Consider the following 14304-nt stretch of genomic DNA (forward strand, 5'->3'; position numbering starts at 1 on the left):
CATTTGGATGCCCTTTCTTTCTGCTTCCTGTCAACGTGCTCTGGCTAGAATTTTTAGTAGGATGTTGAATAGCAGTTTTGAAAGCAGGCATCTGCATTCCTGGTGATCAAACTAATTAAATTAAAATACATGTAATTGTTTAGTTTGAGACAATTATGGTGAGGTTAGGGCCTTAATCCAGTATGACTGGTGTCTGTATAAGAAGAAGAAATATCAATGTGCATGCACAGAAGTACAACCTTGTGAAGAGGTAGCAAGAGAGCAGCAATCTACAAGCCAAGGAAAGAGGCCACAGAGGAAACCAACCCTGCCAGCATCTTGATCTTGGACTTCCAGCTTCCAGAACTGTGAGAAAATACATTTTTGTTGTTCAAGCCACTCAGTCTGTTATATTTGGTTATGGTAGCCCTAGCAAACTAATACAAACCCCTCTGGTGGTTTTTTTCATTTCAGTTATTCTACTACTTTTCTGCTCCAAAACTTCTGTTTGGTTCGTTTTCATGATTTCTGTCTTTGTATTGGTGTTCTCATTTTGTTCATATACTATTTTCCTGATTTTCTTTAGTTTTACGTCCACATTTTCCTTTAGCTCTTTGAGCATATTTAAGAGCATTGTTTTAAAGTTTTTGTCTAACAAGTTCAATATCTGGGCTTCCTCACGCATGGTTTTTGTCAGCTTCTTTTCTTTTCTTTTTTCCTTTTTTTTTTTTTTTGAGACGGATTCTTGCTCTGTCGCCCAGGCTGGAATGCAGTGGTGCAATCTCAGGTCACTGCAACCCCGCCTCCCCGGTTCAAGCAATTCTCCTGCCTCAGCTTCCCAAGTACACAAGTGCCTCCCAAGTGGTGGCACATGCCACCACTCCCGGATAATTTTTTGTATTTTAGTAGAGATGGGGTTTTACCGTGTTGCCCAGGCTGATTTCGAACTCTTGATCTCGGGCAATCCACCTGCCTCTTCCTGCCAAAGTGCTGGGATTACAGGCGTGAGCCACCGTGCCTGGCCCATGTTTTCTTTTATTGAAGTATACTTTCCTGTTTCTTTGTGTGTGTGTGTATATATATATATATATATATATATATTTTTTTTTTTTTTTTTTTTTGAGACAGAGTCTTGCTCTGTCGTCCAGGCTGGAGTGCAGTGGCGCAATCTCCGCTCACTGCAAGCTCCGCCTCCTGGGCTCACGCCATTCTCCTGCCTCAGGCTCCAGAGTAGCTGGGACTACAGGCACCCGCCACCACGCCCGGAGAATTTTTTGTATTTTTAGTGGAGACGGGGTTTCACCGTGTTAGCCAGGATGGTCTCGATCTCCTGACCTCGTGATCCACCCGCCTCAGCTTCCCAAAGTGCTGGGATTACAGACGTGAGCCACCGCGCCCGGCCTCTTTGTGTATCTTCTTGTGATTTGTTGTTGTTGTTGTTGTTTTTGAAAACTGGACTTTTGAATAGTATATTGTGGCAACTCTGAAAATAAGATTCTTCTCCTTCTTTGGGGTTTACTGTTTTATTTTATTTATTTATTTATTTTTTGTGGTTGTTTTTGTTTTCATTGTTGAGACCTGTAGTAGTCTTGTTCTAGTAACTTTTCCTATTTTTGCAGAGACTTTTCTTTGTCATGTGTGGTTGCTGAAATCTCTGTTCCTTAGCTTGTATTCAGTGAGTGGGGTTTTTTTGTTTGTTTATTTGTTTGTTTGTTTGTTTTTGAGACAGAGTTTTTGCTCTGTTGCTCAGGCTGGAGTGAGCTGGCATGATGTCAGCTCACTGCAATCTCCCAGGTTCAAGCAATTCTCCTGCCTCAGCCTCCTGTGTAGCTAAGATTGCAGGCACATGCCACCACACCCAGCTACATTTTGTATTTTTAGTAGAGATGGGGTTTCACCATGTTGTCCAGGCTGGCCTCGAACTCCTGACCTCAAGTGATCTGCCTGCCTCAGCCTCCCAAAGTACTGGGATTATAGGCGTGAGCCACCATGCCTGGCCTTCAGTGAGTGCTTTGACAGAATTTTACCTGAATGTCAAGAGCTAAAAAACAAAAAACAAAACAAACAAAAATACTTTTCTCAGTTTTTGCCAATTGGGCCTGTACTGGGGCCCTCCTTCAACACTTAGCCAGGCTTTCACTGAGCTTAGCAATCAGCTATGATGAAACCTGAAGTTTTTATCACATCTTTTCTGAGCAAGCATCTTGCCCTGGGCACATGCATGGCTGTCTAAATTCCCTGCATACACAGGTGCTTCTGATTGTCCTAACTTCCCAAAGAAACTCTGTCCTCAAATTTTTTGCCCAAGCCTTAGGTGGTTTATTGCATGTCTCAACTGTGACCTTTTGCCTCAGGCCTTGTTCTTCTACCTTACGATGATTCAAGCAATGCCTGCTGCTTTTCCAATCTGGGTTAGTTCAGAGTTAGGCAAACAGAGGTGAGCATTTTTTGCCAGTCCTTCACGTACAGACAGGTTAAAACCGATCTACACAATAATTTGCAAATAAGGTCTGCTTTGCTCCCTCTAGAACCAGGGACCACACTCCCATGCTGACAGTATGGGCTGCTGTCTTCAGGACCATTGCAAGGTAAGGTGTGGAATAAGAGCAAATAAAAATGCCACAAAACTTTCCTACCATTTTTGAGTTTATTTTATTTATTTATTTATTTATTTATTTATTTATTTATTTATTGAGATAGAGTCTCTCTTTGTCGCCCAGGCTGGAGTGCAGTGGCATGATCTTGGCTCACTGCAACCTCTGCCTCCCGGGTTCAAACAATTCTCCTGCCTCAGCCTCTGGAGTAGCTGGGATTACAGGCACGTGCCACCACACCCGGCTAATTTCTGTATTTTTAGTAGAGATGGGGTTTGACCATGTTGGCCAGGCTGGTCTTGAACTCCTGACCTCATGATCCACCCACCTTGGCCTCCCAAAGTGCTGGGATTACAGGCGTGAGCCACCATGCCCAGCCTTATCTCTATTTTATATATATATACACACACACATACATACATACATATATATACGCACACATACATACATACATATATATATATATTTTTAATTTTATTTATCTTAGTTAGGGGCTCACTCTGTCACCCAGGCTTCAGTGCAGTGTCAAGATCATAGTTCACTGCAGCCTTGACTTCCCAGGCTCAAATGATCCTCCCACTTCAGCCTCCCCAGTAGCTGGGACTACAGGCATGCCCCACCAGGCCTGGCTGATTTTTATTTTTTTATTTTTTGTAGAGACAAGGTCTCACTGTGTTTCCCAGGCTAGTCTGAAACTCCTGGGCTCAAGAGATCCTCTTGTCTTGACCTCCCAAAATGCTGGGATTACAGGCATGAGCCACCACTGCAACTGGCCCATTTTTTATTTTTCTTAATTCAGCATCCACTTGGTGGCTATAAGCCTCTGACTTTTTTCCGGAGTCTGAAGGAGTTAATTCTGACAGATTCTGCTTGTTTTTTGAGTTTCTATGGGGGAACAGGAGCTTGGGGCTGCCTACTCTGCCATTTTGCTGACCTAAGTAGGGTTTGAAATCTTAAAATAATTAAATGGTTAAATGCATGAACTTTGGAGACAGATGGTCTGAATTTTAATCCTGCCTTTGCCACCAAAAAGTTTGTAATAAGTGAATTACTTAATCTCTAAACTTCAATTTCTCATCTGTAAAGTAGGAATATGGGAAGGGCTAATTAGGATCATTTATTGTAAAATCAGTAGTGTGCAGTAAATGTTTGACAAGCAGCTCTCAGAAGGGATGGGACTGAAAACCCTGATTTTTAGTGTTTGCCAGTTTCCATGATGTAAATATTCCTGATATGGCCGGATTTAAGATGCCAGTGTAAAATCTTCTAATGCAGGCTTGAGAAAACACACACATAATTGACTCTCATGAGCCAGGGAAGGCCAACTCTAGCGTATCACTTTCTTAAAAAGTATGAGGTACACAATAAGTGATCAATCAACAAATATTATCATCTTCAATTGCTTTGAACAAAATGAATAAAATAAGAATGGTTTCTGAAAAGTCAAGATTCAGCATCTCCCTCTATATTGCCCTATGTTATAAAATACTTTATACTCTAGGTACTTGGAAATGTTATCTCCAGACAGTCCATCTTCTGTGAGAACAGCATTTCACATCCCCTTTCTATCTTTAGATCTTGCATCATTGTTTACAGTGAACACAATCACAGAGAGAATAGTCATTGTCCACAAGTCCGCCTGAAACTGACCACACTTCAAAGGACTTGCTCCTAATTGACTAATCTATTAACTTTTCAGGATGCAGGAAGACTTAGAGGCATCATCCTGCCTTGGCTTCTGGTTGCCAAGGTGTTCTGCCCGATACCAACTTTGTCAGCAGTCACCAACTAGCCATGCTTTTCCCTTGAAGACACATGTAGATTGCCTAACCACCCACACCAGGCAAACAATTCTTCAAATGTCATGCCCTTTGCATTTCTGTTCAGATCCAGCCTTAGGGAAGCTTGTGAAGCAATGACTATTTTAGTTGGTCTCCTAGTACCCAGGCCTAATCCTTTACCAAGTCACTAGTTATCCCATGTTCCTTATCTGTCTGTCTATCCATCCATACTTCCATCCTCATCCAATACTTACAGAATGCCTATGGCTGCAAATACAAGGATGACTGCTTGGTTCCTGCTGTCCATAAACTCACAGCCTGGGATAAGGTAGGGTAGAGTGAATAGATATGCAAGCAAAATAGAATGGAGTGTGATAAGGGAAAGTAGAAAAGTACATGCAAAGTACTCTGGGAAACTAAAGGAGGAATTCTTCCTACCTTGAGGAACTAAGGAAGTTTTCAGGGACAGCGTGCAGGTAACTATAGGATAAGATTGGCTGGGAGCCAAATTGTGCTAGACCTTGTGCACCTGACTGTGGCATTGGTTTCTTCAGCAACAGGGAGCCTTTCTTTCCTTTTGTTATTTCTCTGCATCTTACAACGTTAAGGCCTTGGTCCCTGCTAATAATAAAATAATAACCAACTTTATAAAGAGCTTACAATGTGCCAGATACTGTACTAAGTGCTTTATATTCTTTTTTTTTGTTGGGGGGGGGCGGTGCTGTTGGGCAGTGTCTCACTCTGTCACCCAGGCTGGAGGGCAGTGGCACAATCATGGCTCACTGCTGCCTTGACCTACTGGGCTCAAGCCTCCCACCTCAGCCTCCCGAGTAGCTGGGACTACAGGCATGCAACATCATGCCTGGCTAATTATTTTTTGTAGAGACAGGGTCTCTCTATGTTTCCCGGGCTGGTCTTCAATAACACCTGGGCTCAAGTGATCTTCTTGCCTCAGTCCTCCAAAGTGCTGGGCTTACAGACATGAGCCACTGCACCCAGCTTATTATTTAACTTAATCTTCATAACAGCTTCAGAAGACAAAAAATAGGAGATGCTGTAATGGTGAGAGTTTTAGAGCATTCCTGAGGACCTGGAGAAAACTTGCTGCCGAGAAGGAAATTTTGAAGGTTTCTTTGGTTGAAAAATGTGTCTCTGGAATCACACTCCTAGATCTTTCTTAAAGACTTGAAAAGAATTAGATTAGGGACCAGGCACAGTGGCTCACACCTGTAATCCCAGCACTTTGGGAGGCCGAGGTGGGTGAGTCACCTGAAGTCAGGAGTTCGAGACCAGCCTGGCCAACATCATGAAACCCCATCTCTACTAAAAATACAAAAAATTAACAGGGTGTGGTGGTGCACACCTATAATGCCAGCTATTTGGGAGGCTGAGGCAGGAGAATCGCTTGAACCCGGGAGGCAGAGGTTGCAGTGAGCTGAGATCGCACCATTGCACTCCAGGCTGAGCAACAAGAGTGAAACTCTGTCTCAAAAAAAGAAAAACAATTAGATTACAGCCATGGGGGACACAGAAGGTCACCCCATCTCTGATCTTCACCATCACAATTGCTACAATTGGCTCTTTCCAATTTGGCTACAACACTGGGGTCATCAATGCTCCTGAGACAATCGTAAGGGAATTTATCAACACTTTGAAGGACAAGGCAAATACCCCTCCCTCTGAGATGTTGCGCTTGTACCTCTGATCCTTGTCTGTGGCCATATTCTCCATTGGTTGTATGATTGGCTCCTTTTCCATTAGACTTTGTCAACAGCTTTGACAGGCGTAATTCAATGCTTACTGTCAATCTGTTGGCTGTCACTGGTGGCTGCCTTGTGGGATTGTGTAAAGTAGCTGAGTTGGTTGAAATACTGATCCTGGCCTACTTGGTTATTGGCCTCTTCTGCAGACTCTGCACAGGTTTTGTGCCCACATACATCGGAGAGATCTCACCTGTTGCCCTGCAAGGTGTCTTTGGCACTCTCAACCAGCTGGGCATTGTTGTTGGAATTCTGGTGGCCCAGATCTTTGATCTGGAATTCATCCTGGGGTCTGAAGACCTATGGCCTGTGCTATTAGGCTTTCCCATCTCTCCTGCTATGCTACAAAGTGCAGCCCTTCCTTTTTGCCCTGAAAGTCCCAGATTCTTGCTCATTAACAGAAAAGAAGAGGAGAATGCTAAGGAGATCCTCCAGTGGTTGTGGGGCACCCAGAATGTATCCCAAGACATCCAGGAGATGAAAGATGAGAGTGCAAGGATGGCACAAGAAAAGCAAGTCACTGTGCTGGAGCTCTTTAGAGTATCCAGCTACCAACAGCCCATCATCATTTCCATCATGCTCCAGCTCTCTCAGCAGCTCTCTGGAATCAATGCTGTGTTCTGTTACTCAACAGGAATCTTTAAGGGTGCAGGTGTTCAAGAGCCCATCTGTGTCACCATCGGTGCGGGTGTGGTTAATACTATCTTCACTATAGTTTCCCTATTTCTGGTGGAAAGGGCAGTAAGAAGGACTCTACATATGATAGGCCTTGGAGGGATGACTTTTTGTTCCATCCTCATGACTGTTTGTTTGTTATTGAAGGCTGAGTGTAATGGGATAAGCTTTGTCTGTATTGGGGCTATCTTGGTCTTTGTGGTCTTCTTTGAAATTGGGCCAGGCCCCATTCCCTGGTTTATTGTGGCTGAACTCTTCAGCCAGGGCCCTGGCCCAGCTGTGATGGCAGTGGCCGGCTGCTCCAACTGGACCTCCAACTTCCTAGTCAGATTGCTCTTCCCTTCTGCTGCTTACCATTTAGGAGCCTACGTTTTTATTATCTTCACTGACTTCCTCATTACCTTCTCGATCTTTACCTTCTTCAAAGTCCCTGAGATGTGTTACAGGACTTTCGAGGATATCACACAGGCCTTTGAGGGGCAGGCACACGATGCAAATAGATCTGGAAGGACCGCGTCATGGAGATGAACAGTATCCAGCCTGCTAAGGAGACCACCACCAATGTCTAAATCATGCCTTCTTCCACCTCCCTCCCAGCAAGGGAAAGCCACCTCTCCCTGAACGAGGGAGAGACCTCATAATGATGAACCCAGGGCTGCTTCTGAATGCTGCTACTTGATTCCTTTCTCCCTCAACAGGGCTGGAGCTTGTTGAATTTTCAATGGCTTTTAAAATATTGTATTTCTTGGACATCCTCTTCTGCCTAGGCGAGACCAAGTGAACCTACCTTCATTTCAGGAGGGATTGACCACTTGGGATATGACAACTTTGCCAGCTCTTCTCCCTTGGGTTCTAATATTGCCCTCTAGGGGATATAGGGGAGGAAAAGTAAGGTGCAGTTCCCCCAAACTCAGACTTACCAGGAAGCAGATACACACACAGTGTGGGAAGGCAGACAGGGTTTATGTAAGAGCACCTTCCTCACTTCCATACAGCTGTACACAGCAAATTAACTTGAGTTTTATTTATTTTTACTTTCTGGTTTAATTACATTTATTTTTACCTTCTGGTTTAATTTTTACCTTCTGGTTTAATATTATGTTTTAAGTGTAATTTTGCCAAATAATGAAAACATAAGGAAATTGAGTTTAAAAGGAGGTGTTTAAAAGAGGTTATAGAGTAGAAGATTTGATGCTGGAGAGGTTAAGGTGCAACAAGAAGAATTTAGGGAGAAATGTAGTTAATTATTGGAGGGTAAATTATGTGGTGCCTGAGGTCTGCACATTACCTCTTAACAATTTCTGTCCTTCAGATGGAAACTCTTAAGTTTAATTTCTCAGAAAAGTCATATGCCTATATAATAAAGCTACTGATTTCTTTTGGAACTTTTTTCTTTAAAATTACAGTTTATATGTAGTATTACTTGAAGTCCAGGATTGTTAACCAAGATGGGGCATTGTAGTTAATGGCGGTTGATGGGTTCTAATTTTGGATGGAGTCCAGGGCAGGGAAAGCTATTTCTAGAAAGCCTGTTCCTTCTCACTGGACCAAACAACTCCTTCCCCTTGTAGTAGACTCATTACTTTTTAAGTAACCCTACCACTCATCTGGTGGGAGAGCCATCCAAATGAGAAACCTAAAATAATTGGTTCTTGGTAGAGGTTCGTTATTTCTCCATTTTGTTCTTTAGGAGATTTTAGGTGTTGATTTTTGTTTTACTTTGACGCATACCTTTAAAGGAATTCCAAAAAGAATGTTTATAGCTTACTTGGAATTTGTAACCTCAGCTCTGGGAGAAGATTTTTTTCTGAACGATTATTATCTAACGTGTGTTGTTGCTTCAGGGTCACGGCATGCTTGTCTATGTCTGTTACCATGACCACCGTGGTCCTGTGCCGAGTGCCCTTAGGGGGAGTGAATCTTTCCAACAGGCCATGTTTGAGATAGTATGAGTCAGTGTGCAGTGTAGCCCATACTTGAGAGTATGAATGTATGTGCACTGTCACTTTGCTCTGGGTGGAAGTAGGTTATTGTTGACTTATTTCCTCTGTGTTTGTTCCTACAGCCCCCTTTTTCATATGTTGCTCGATCTCCCTTTCCCTTCCTGGTGCTTACACATCTCAGACCCTTTAGCTGAACGCTTGCCAATAACAGTATTTTGGTTCTCGGTTCTCACTGTTCCCTCTGGTTGTTGAGGCTTTGAATAAAAATGCACATAGCTATGCAGTGGGGTTTAGCTGGAAAAGGTGACCTACTTCCGACTTCACCTCTACTTCTGGCTCCTCAAACAGTGGGTGAACAGTAAGGCAGGGAAGTTGTTTTCTCATTTCTCACTGACCAGACTGTGAATATTTCCATATGGATTTTCTATTATTAATGTTACTCTGGTGATTCTTTGTTTTAAGATAAAAATTCTGAATGTACACATGAAAAAAAAAGACAGAAAATATTATCACTCCCATTTTACAGATTAAAAAACTGAGATTTAAAGTAGTAATGTACTACTCACAGCCACACAACTAGGATGAAGCAGAGCTAAAACTCAGCTCTCATTCACTGCCAAGCCTGTGGTCTTAGAGACATAAGCCAGCAGGACTTGGTATCATTAAGGGACTGGGGAGAATGGTTCCATTCCCCCAAATCCTCCCCCAAAGAACTTCCTCGTATTTTATAATGGTCATACCTTCAACCCTTTTACCTCCTACCTGGGCTGATTGCAATAATCTGAAAGGGCCCTGTTTGAAGGGCAATGGTAGTTACTGTGGAGAAGGGCTTCGAAGAATATAGATGGTGGTGCCAATTTACCTCCCGGACTGTGGCTGCTGCTGTGTGATGTTGGGTTAATGGTTAATCTGCTCCTGTGTGAGTCAGCTAATGCCCCTCCCAAATCATGTAATGCGTTAACTCAATTAAAAGACACCTGCCCAACTAATCTGAATGTCAGACCTGAGTGTCAGCTCCCATTTTACACTCTGTAAAAGGAAGGAGGATTTTAACCTAACACTTGAAATCTTCAAAGAATACAATTGATCATTTTCAGCCAACAGAAAGACTGCTTCCCTGGTAGTGTGTGTGTGTGTGTGTGTGTGTGTGTGTGTGTGTGTGTTATTTAACTGAGTGTTGACATCAACTCTGTAGAATTGTACATGTACAGATAAGTAACTGGAAGCTTGGAAAGGTGAAGCCACTTGTTCAAGTTCATGGAGTCAGTTTTCTTTTTACAACTCCAGGACACTAACTGTTGGGGTGGTTTGTTTAGTTTGCATCCTAGTGGATAACTGCTCTTCTTAGTGATGATGAAAATTTGAATATCTCTAAAGGGGCATTATTATCCTGGAGGTGTGAGACAGTGAAAAGAACAGGAGCTTTGAAGCTAGGTGTGCCCTGTTAAAACTTCAGTTCCTGCCGTGTAATAGTGTAAACACTGGCAAATCACCTAATCTCACCTCAAAAGGTGATTTTGAGAATGAAAGCAGATGGCTGGGAGGTAAGGGTACTTAAATACACGTTAGTCCTTTCCAGGTCCTCATTGCTGGAATTTGAGTGGACATCTCCAGCCATCTCAAGCAAATTGATTAAATACTCAGTGCATTCTTAGAGATATTTTAATTTATTTTAATTAAAACAAACACCTGCCATGTGGCATTTTTAGGAAAATTTAGGGAAGGTCTTGTGAAACTAGGCAAATCATAAAGCTCCCACAGGTTGAGATTCAACAGACCAATCAGTGAGGCCCATTTTACCCTGGAGGCACTGGGCCAGGTGCCACGAGCGTTCCAGGGGCGAAGGGAAAAGCCTGCGGTACTGGAACTGCAAAACATCTGGTCAGGGAGATAAATCATCAACAGAAGGAAAGACAAACAGCAATAGAAGGCATTAAAGGACACGTTTCCAAGGAGTGATGTAGGCAATAAATACTGTGTGAATTTAGGACAGAGAGAGAGATCACTTAGAAAGTTCCAAAAAACCCTTCCTGACTCATTTCCTGTACTTTCTCCTTCTGTCCCTTCATAGCCCTGTGGGTTTCTCTTAGAGTTACTGGGGCACTTATCTCTATGTAACAAGGTGGAGAAAATATTGCCATTGTTTTACAGCTGGTGCCAGATTTCTTCCTGAAAATAGAAGCATCTAGGCTTGGAAAAAATCAGTTGGGAAATTAGGTGTAATAGAATAAATAGGTTGGAAAATGCTTGAGGTAGAAAATTGATGTCCAACAATGATAGACTGGATTAAGAAAATGTGGCACATATACACCATGGAATAATATGCAGCCATAAAAAATGATGAGTTCATGTACTTTGTAGGGACATGGATGGAGCTGGAAACCATCATTCTCAGCAAACTATCGCAAGGACAAAAAACCAAACACTGCATGTTCTCACTCCATAGGTGGGAATTGAACAATGAGAACACTTGGACACAGGAAGGGGAACATCACACACCAGGGCCTGTTGTGGGGTAGGGGTAGGGGGGTGGGATAGCATTAGGAGGTATACCTAATGTAAATGATGAGTTAATGGGTGCAGCACACCAACATGGCACACGTATACATATGTAACAAACCTGCACGTTGTGCACATGTACCCTAAAACTTAAAGTATATATAAAAAAAAAAGAGTTAAAAAAAAATTGAGACCAAGGATCCGGCTGTTAGAGGAGGGTCAACTTGCTGTGCATACTGCAGGGAGGTTTTGGAAATTTTGGGGGGCAATCTGCAATGGAGAACGCAAGGGCAAAAGGAGGGAGGGCAGACGGAAAATGGAGAAAGCAGCTACCAGGGCAGCAGAGCTGTGATTCCTACCTACCTACATCTTCAGGGATGGCCGTGAAACCTAGGGAGCTTTGTGTGAGTGCCTTCATTGTAACATGGTGCAAAACAGAGTAGAATGAGGAGGTGGAAGTGTCCCTCCAGAAGTCACCTCGCTCTTGAAAGGGCTTTACACTTCCACAGTCCAGGCAACGTGTTGAGAGTTCAAACCAAGTTTACCCAGATCTTTCGGCAACAAACGGGTCTCATCTGACTTCTGAGTTTTATCTCCAAGTCTTTTCTCTTTCCTTCTTGACCTTTCCCTCCCCTCCAAAGCTTACTTAGTACAGTGTCTGATGTATATTAGACGCTCTATAAATATCTGTCATGCTGAATCAAATATAAATATTGTATTATACATGGTTTCTGCTGTCGTGGTACCTAAAATTGAGGGAAGACAATACACACGCATTTCAGACACAAAAATAAACCTAATCTTGACAATTCTGGGAAGGATATAAATGCAATTAAATAGGCCTGACACTTCCCTGCCTCTTTGATTTTTCAGTGTCCTTCACGGTTCGGTTCACATTTCACAAGCCCAATGAAGTCTATCTGGATTTTCGGTAATGTTTCCTGTCTCTGAAATCTTATGACATGTATGTCTGTATCAGCCATTTGATGCTTGATTATCTATTTTTCAGATGGATGTCTTGCCTTTTCCTCTACATACTACAGGAAGAGTGGCCACCCCTGCCAAGGGCCTAGTATAGTACCCTATACATGTAGCTGATCAGTTGATTGTTACTGATCATATATATCCTGCATCATGTTATAAAAAATTAACACAGTGCTTGGCACATAGTTGTACTGAGTAAGTATTTGCTGAATTTTCTTAAAGTGTTGGATGCCATAGACCTCTGAGAATATATAATTTCTATGTATCACTCGCCTAGCAGAATAAGAGAAAATTAGAACTTGGGAAGAAGTCACATCTAATTCTTTTCTATTTTTATTTCATTTTATTTCTTTTTTTTAAGAAGTGAGTTCTCACTCTGTCACCCGTTCTGGGGTGCAGTGGCACGATCATAGCTCACTACAGCCTCGAACTCCCAGGGTCGAGCAATCCTCCCACCTCAGCTTCCAAGTAGTTGGAGCTATAGCTGCACACCATTGTACATGGCTAATTTTTATTTATTCTTTTTTTTTTTTTTATAGAGAGGAGGTCTCACTGTGTTGCCCAGGCTGGTCTTAAACTCCTCAAATGATCCTTCTGCCTTGGCCTCCCAAAGTGCTGGGATTACCGGCAGGAGCCACTGCGCCTGGCCAATTCTTGTTCAGCTACAATTTATTTTCCTATTGCTTTTTGGAAGGTAATTTAAACTTTACACTTCAGTTATCCCATTTGTCAAATGCATACATGATTTTGTGGCCAATAACCTGTATGAGGACACAGTAAAGTTAAAAAAATAAAGATGCACAGAATTTTGATGCTGATAGGTATTATAAAATAATGTAATCCAAACTAAGGAGATATCTGAGCTCAGAGACATTAAAAAGACTACCCTAAGTTTTTTTTTAATCTATCAAAGAGCTCATCCAGCATGCAAGTGTCCTGCTTTCTGATCCAGCAGCCTTTCTAGCACCCCAGGCTTGGTTGTCAGAATAGCATTTGCTCGTTAGATTTTTTAATTATTAATACAGTATACTAAATCCCAGGAGTAGAATAAGCCTTGTTATTATGGCTAGTAAGTCAGACCAAAGCAATCTGATATTCCTGTGAAACTGAATGGACTTTGAAGTGAAGCATCCTTGGGCTCACTGGCCTCAGAGGGGGCCATCATCTCATTTACCTATTCAAGAAAAACCCCATAAAAGAGTGTTCTATATGGACATTCATTATGTCTTAAGCTTTATTGATTCTGTTATGTTGCCGTTAATTATAGGAACCACAAAAGCCTTCAATTAGATTAAAGCCATAATAAATAAGATTAGTAACACTTATTCTGCTCTGTATGTTGTGTTTTTATAATAAACTAATGTTTATCTTTCTGGACATTACTACATTGACATCCTATACAATAATTAAATCAGATATTTTGAGTTGTTTTAGGCAAAAAGATTTGCGTGTTTTTTTGTTTTATTTTTGAGATGTAGTCTTGCTCTGTTGCCCAGGCTGGAGTGCAGTGGCACAATCTCGGCTCACTGCAACCTCTGCCTCCTGAGTTCAAGCAATTCTCCTACCTCAGCCTCTTGAGTAGCTGGGACTACAGGTGTGCACCACCACGCCCAGCTAATTTTTGTATTTTTAGTAGGGACGGGGTTTCACCACGTTGGCCAGGATGGTCTCAATCTCTTGACCTCATGATCTGCCTGCCTCAGCCTCCCAAAGTGTTGGGGTTACAGGCATGAGCCACCGCACCCGGCCAAGTATATTTTAATAACTACTGATGTTAACTACCATCGTTAATCCTCATTATAATCCTACAAAGTGGACATTAGGGTCATCCTTACTTACCGATGATGATGAAATTAAAGCTTATGGAAATTCAGTATCTTGCTCAAGATCCCACAGTAGGGAAGCCAGGATTAAATGCGATAACACATATGTACTTAGCACAGTGCTGGGCAGATAGTGTGTTCAATAAATGCAAGTAAGAGATTCAGTATGAAATGAAAATAAGTTAAAAATAAGGGTCAGGCGCAGTGGCTCATGCCTGTAATCCCAGCACTTTGGGAGGCCAAGACGTGTAGATCATGAGGTCAGG

General features: G+C 42.3%; 2 protein-coding genes across 4 annotated transcripts in view; both read left to right on the forward strand.

The window, feature by feature from the left end:
• Positions 1–14304, forward strand: part of JAK1 (Janus kinase 1) — a 187862-nt gene that overhangs the window by 30294 nt on the left and 143264 nt on the right. The window lies entirely within an intron of this gene.
• Positions 3070–12396, forward strand: LOC129059056 (solute carrier family 2, facilitated glucose transporter member 3-like). Its single transcript, XM_054554342.1, has one exon. It carries the CDS (start codon positions 6148–6150, stop codon positions 7315–7317), a length of 1170 nt encoding a protein of 389 aa, XP_054410317.1. The 5' UTR covers positions 3070–6147; the 3' UTR covers positions 7318–12396.

This window comes from Pongo abelii, chromosome 1 (assembly GCF_028885655.2).
Source record: "Pongo abelii isolate AG06213 chromosome 1, NHGRI_mPonAbe1-v2.0_pri, whole genome shotgun sequence".
Lineage (NCBI taxonomy): Eukaryota > Metazoa > Chordata > Mammalia > Primates > Hominidae > Pongo > Pongo abelii.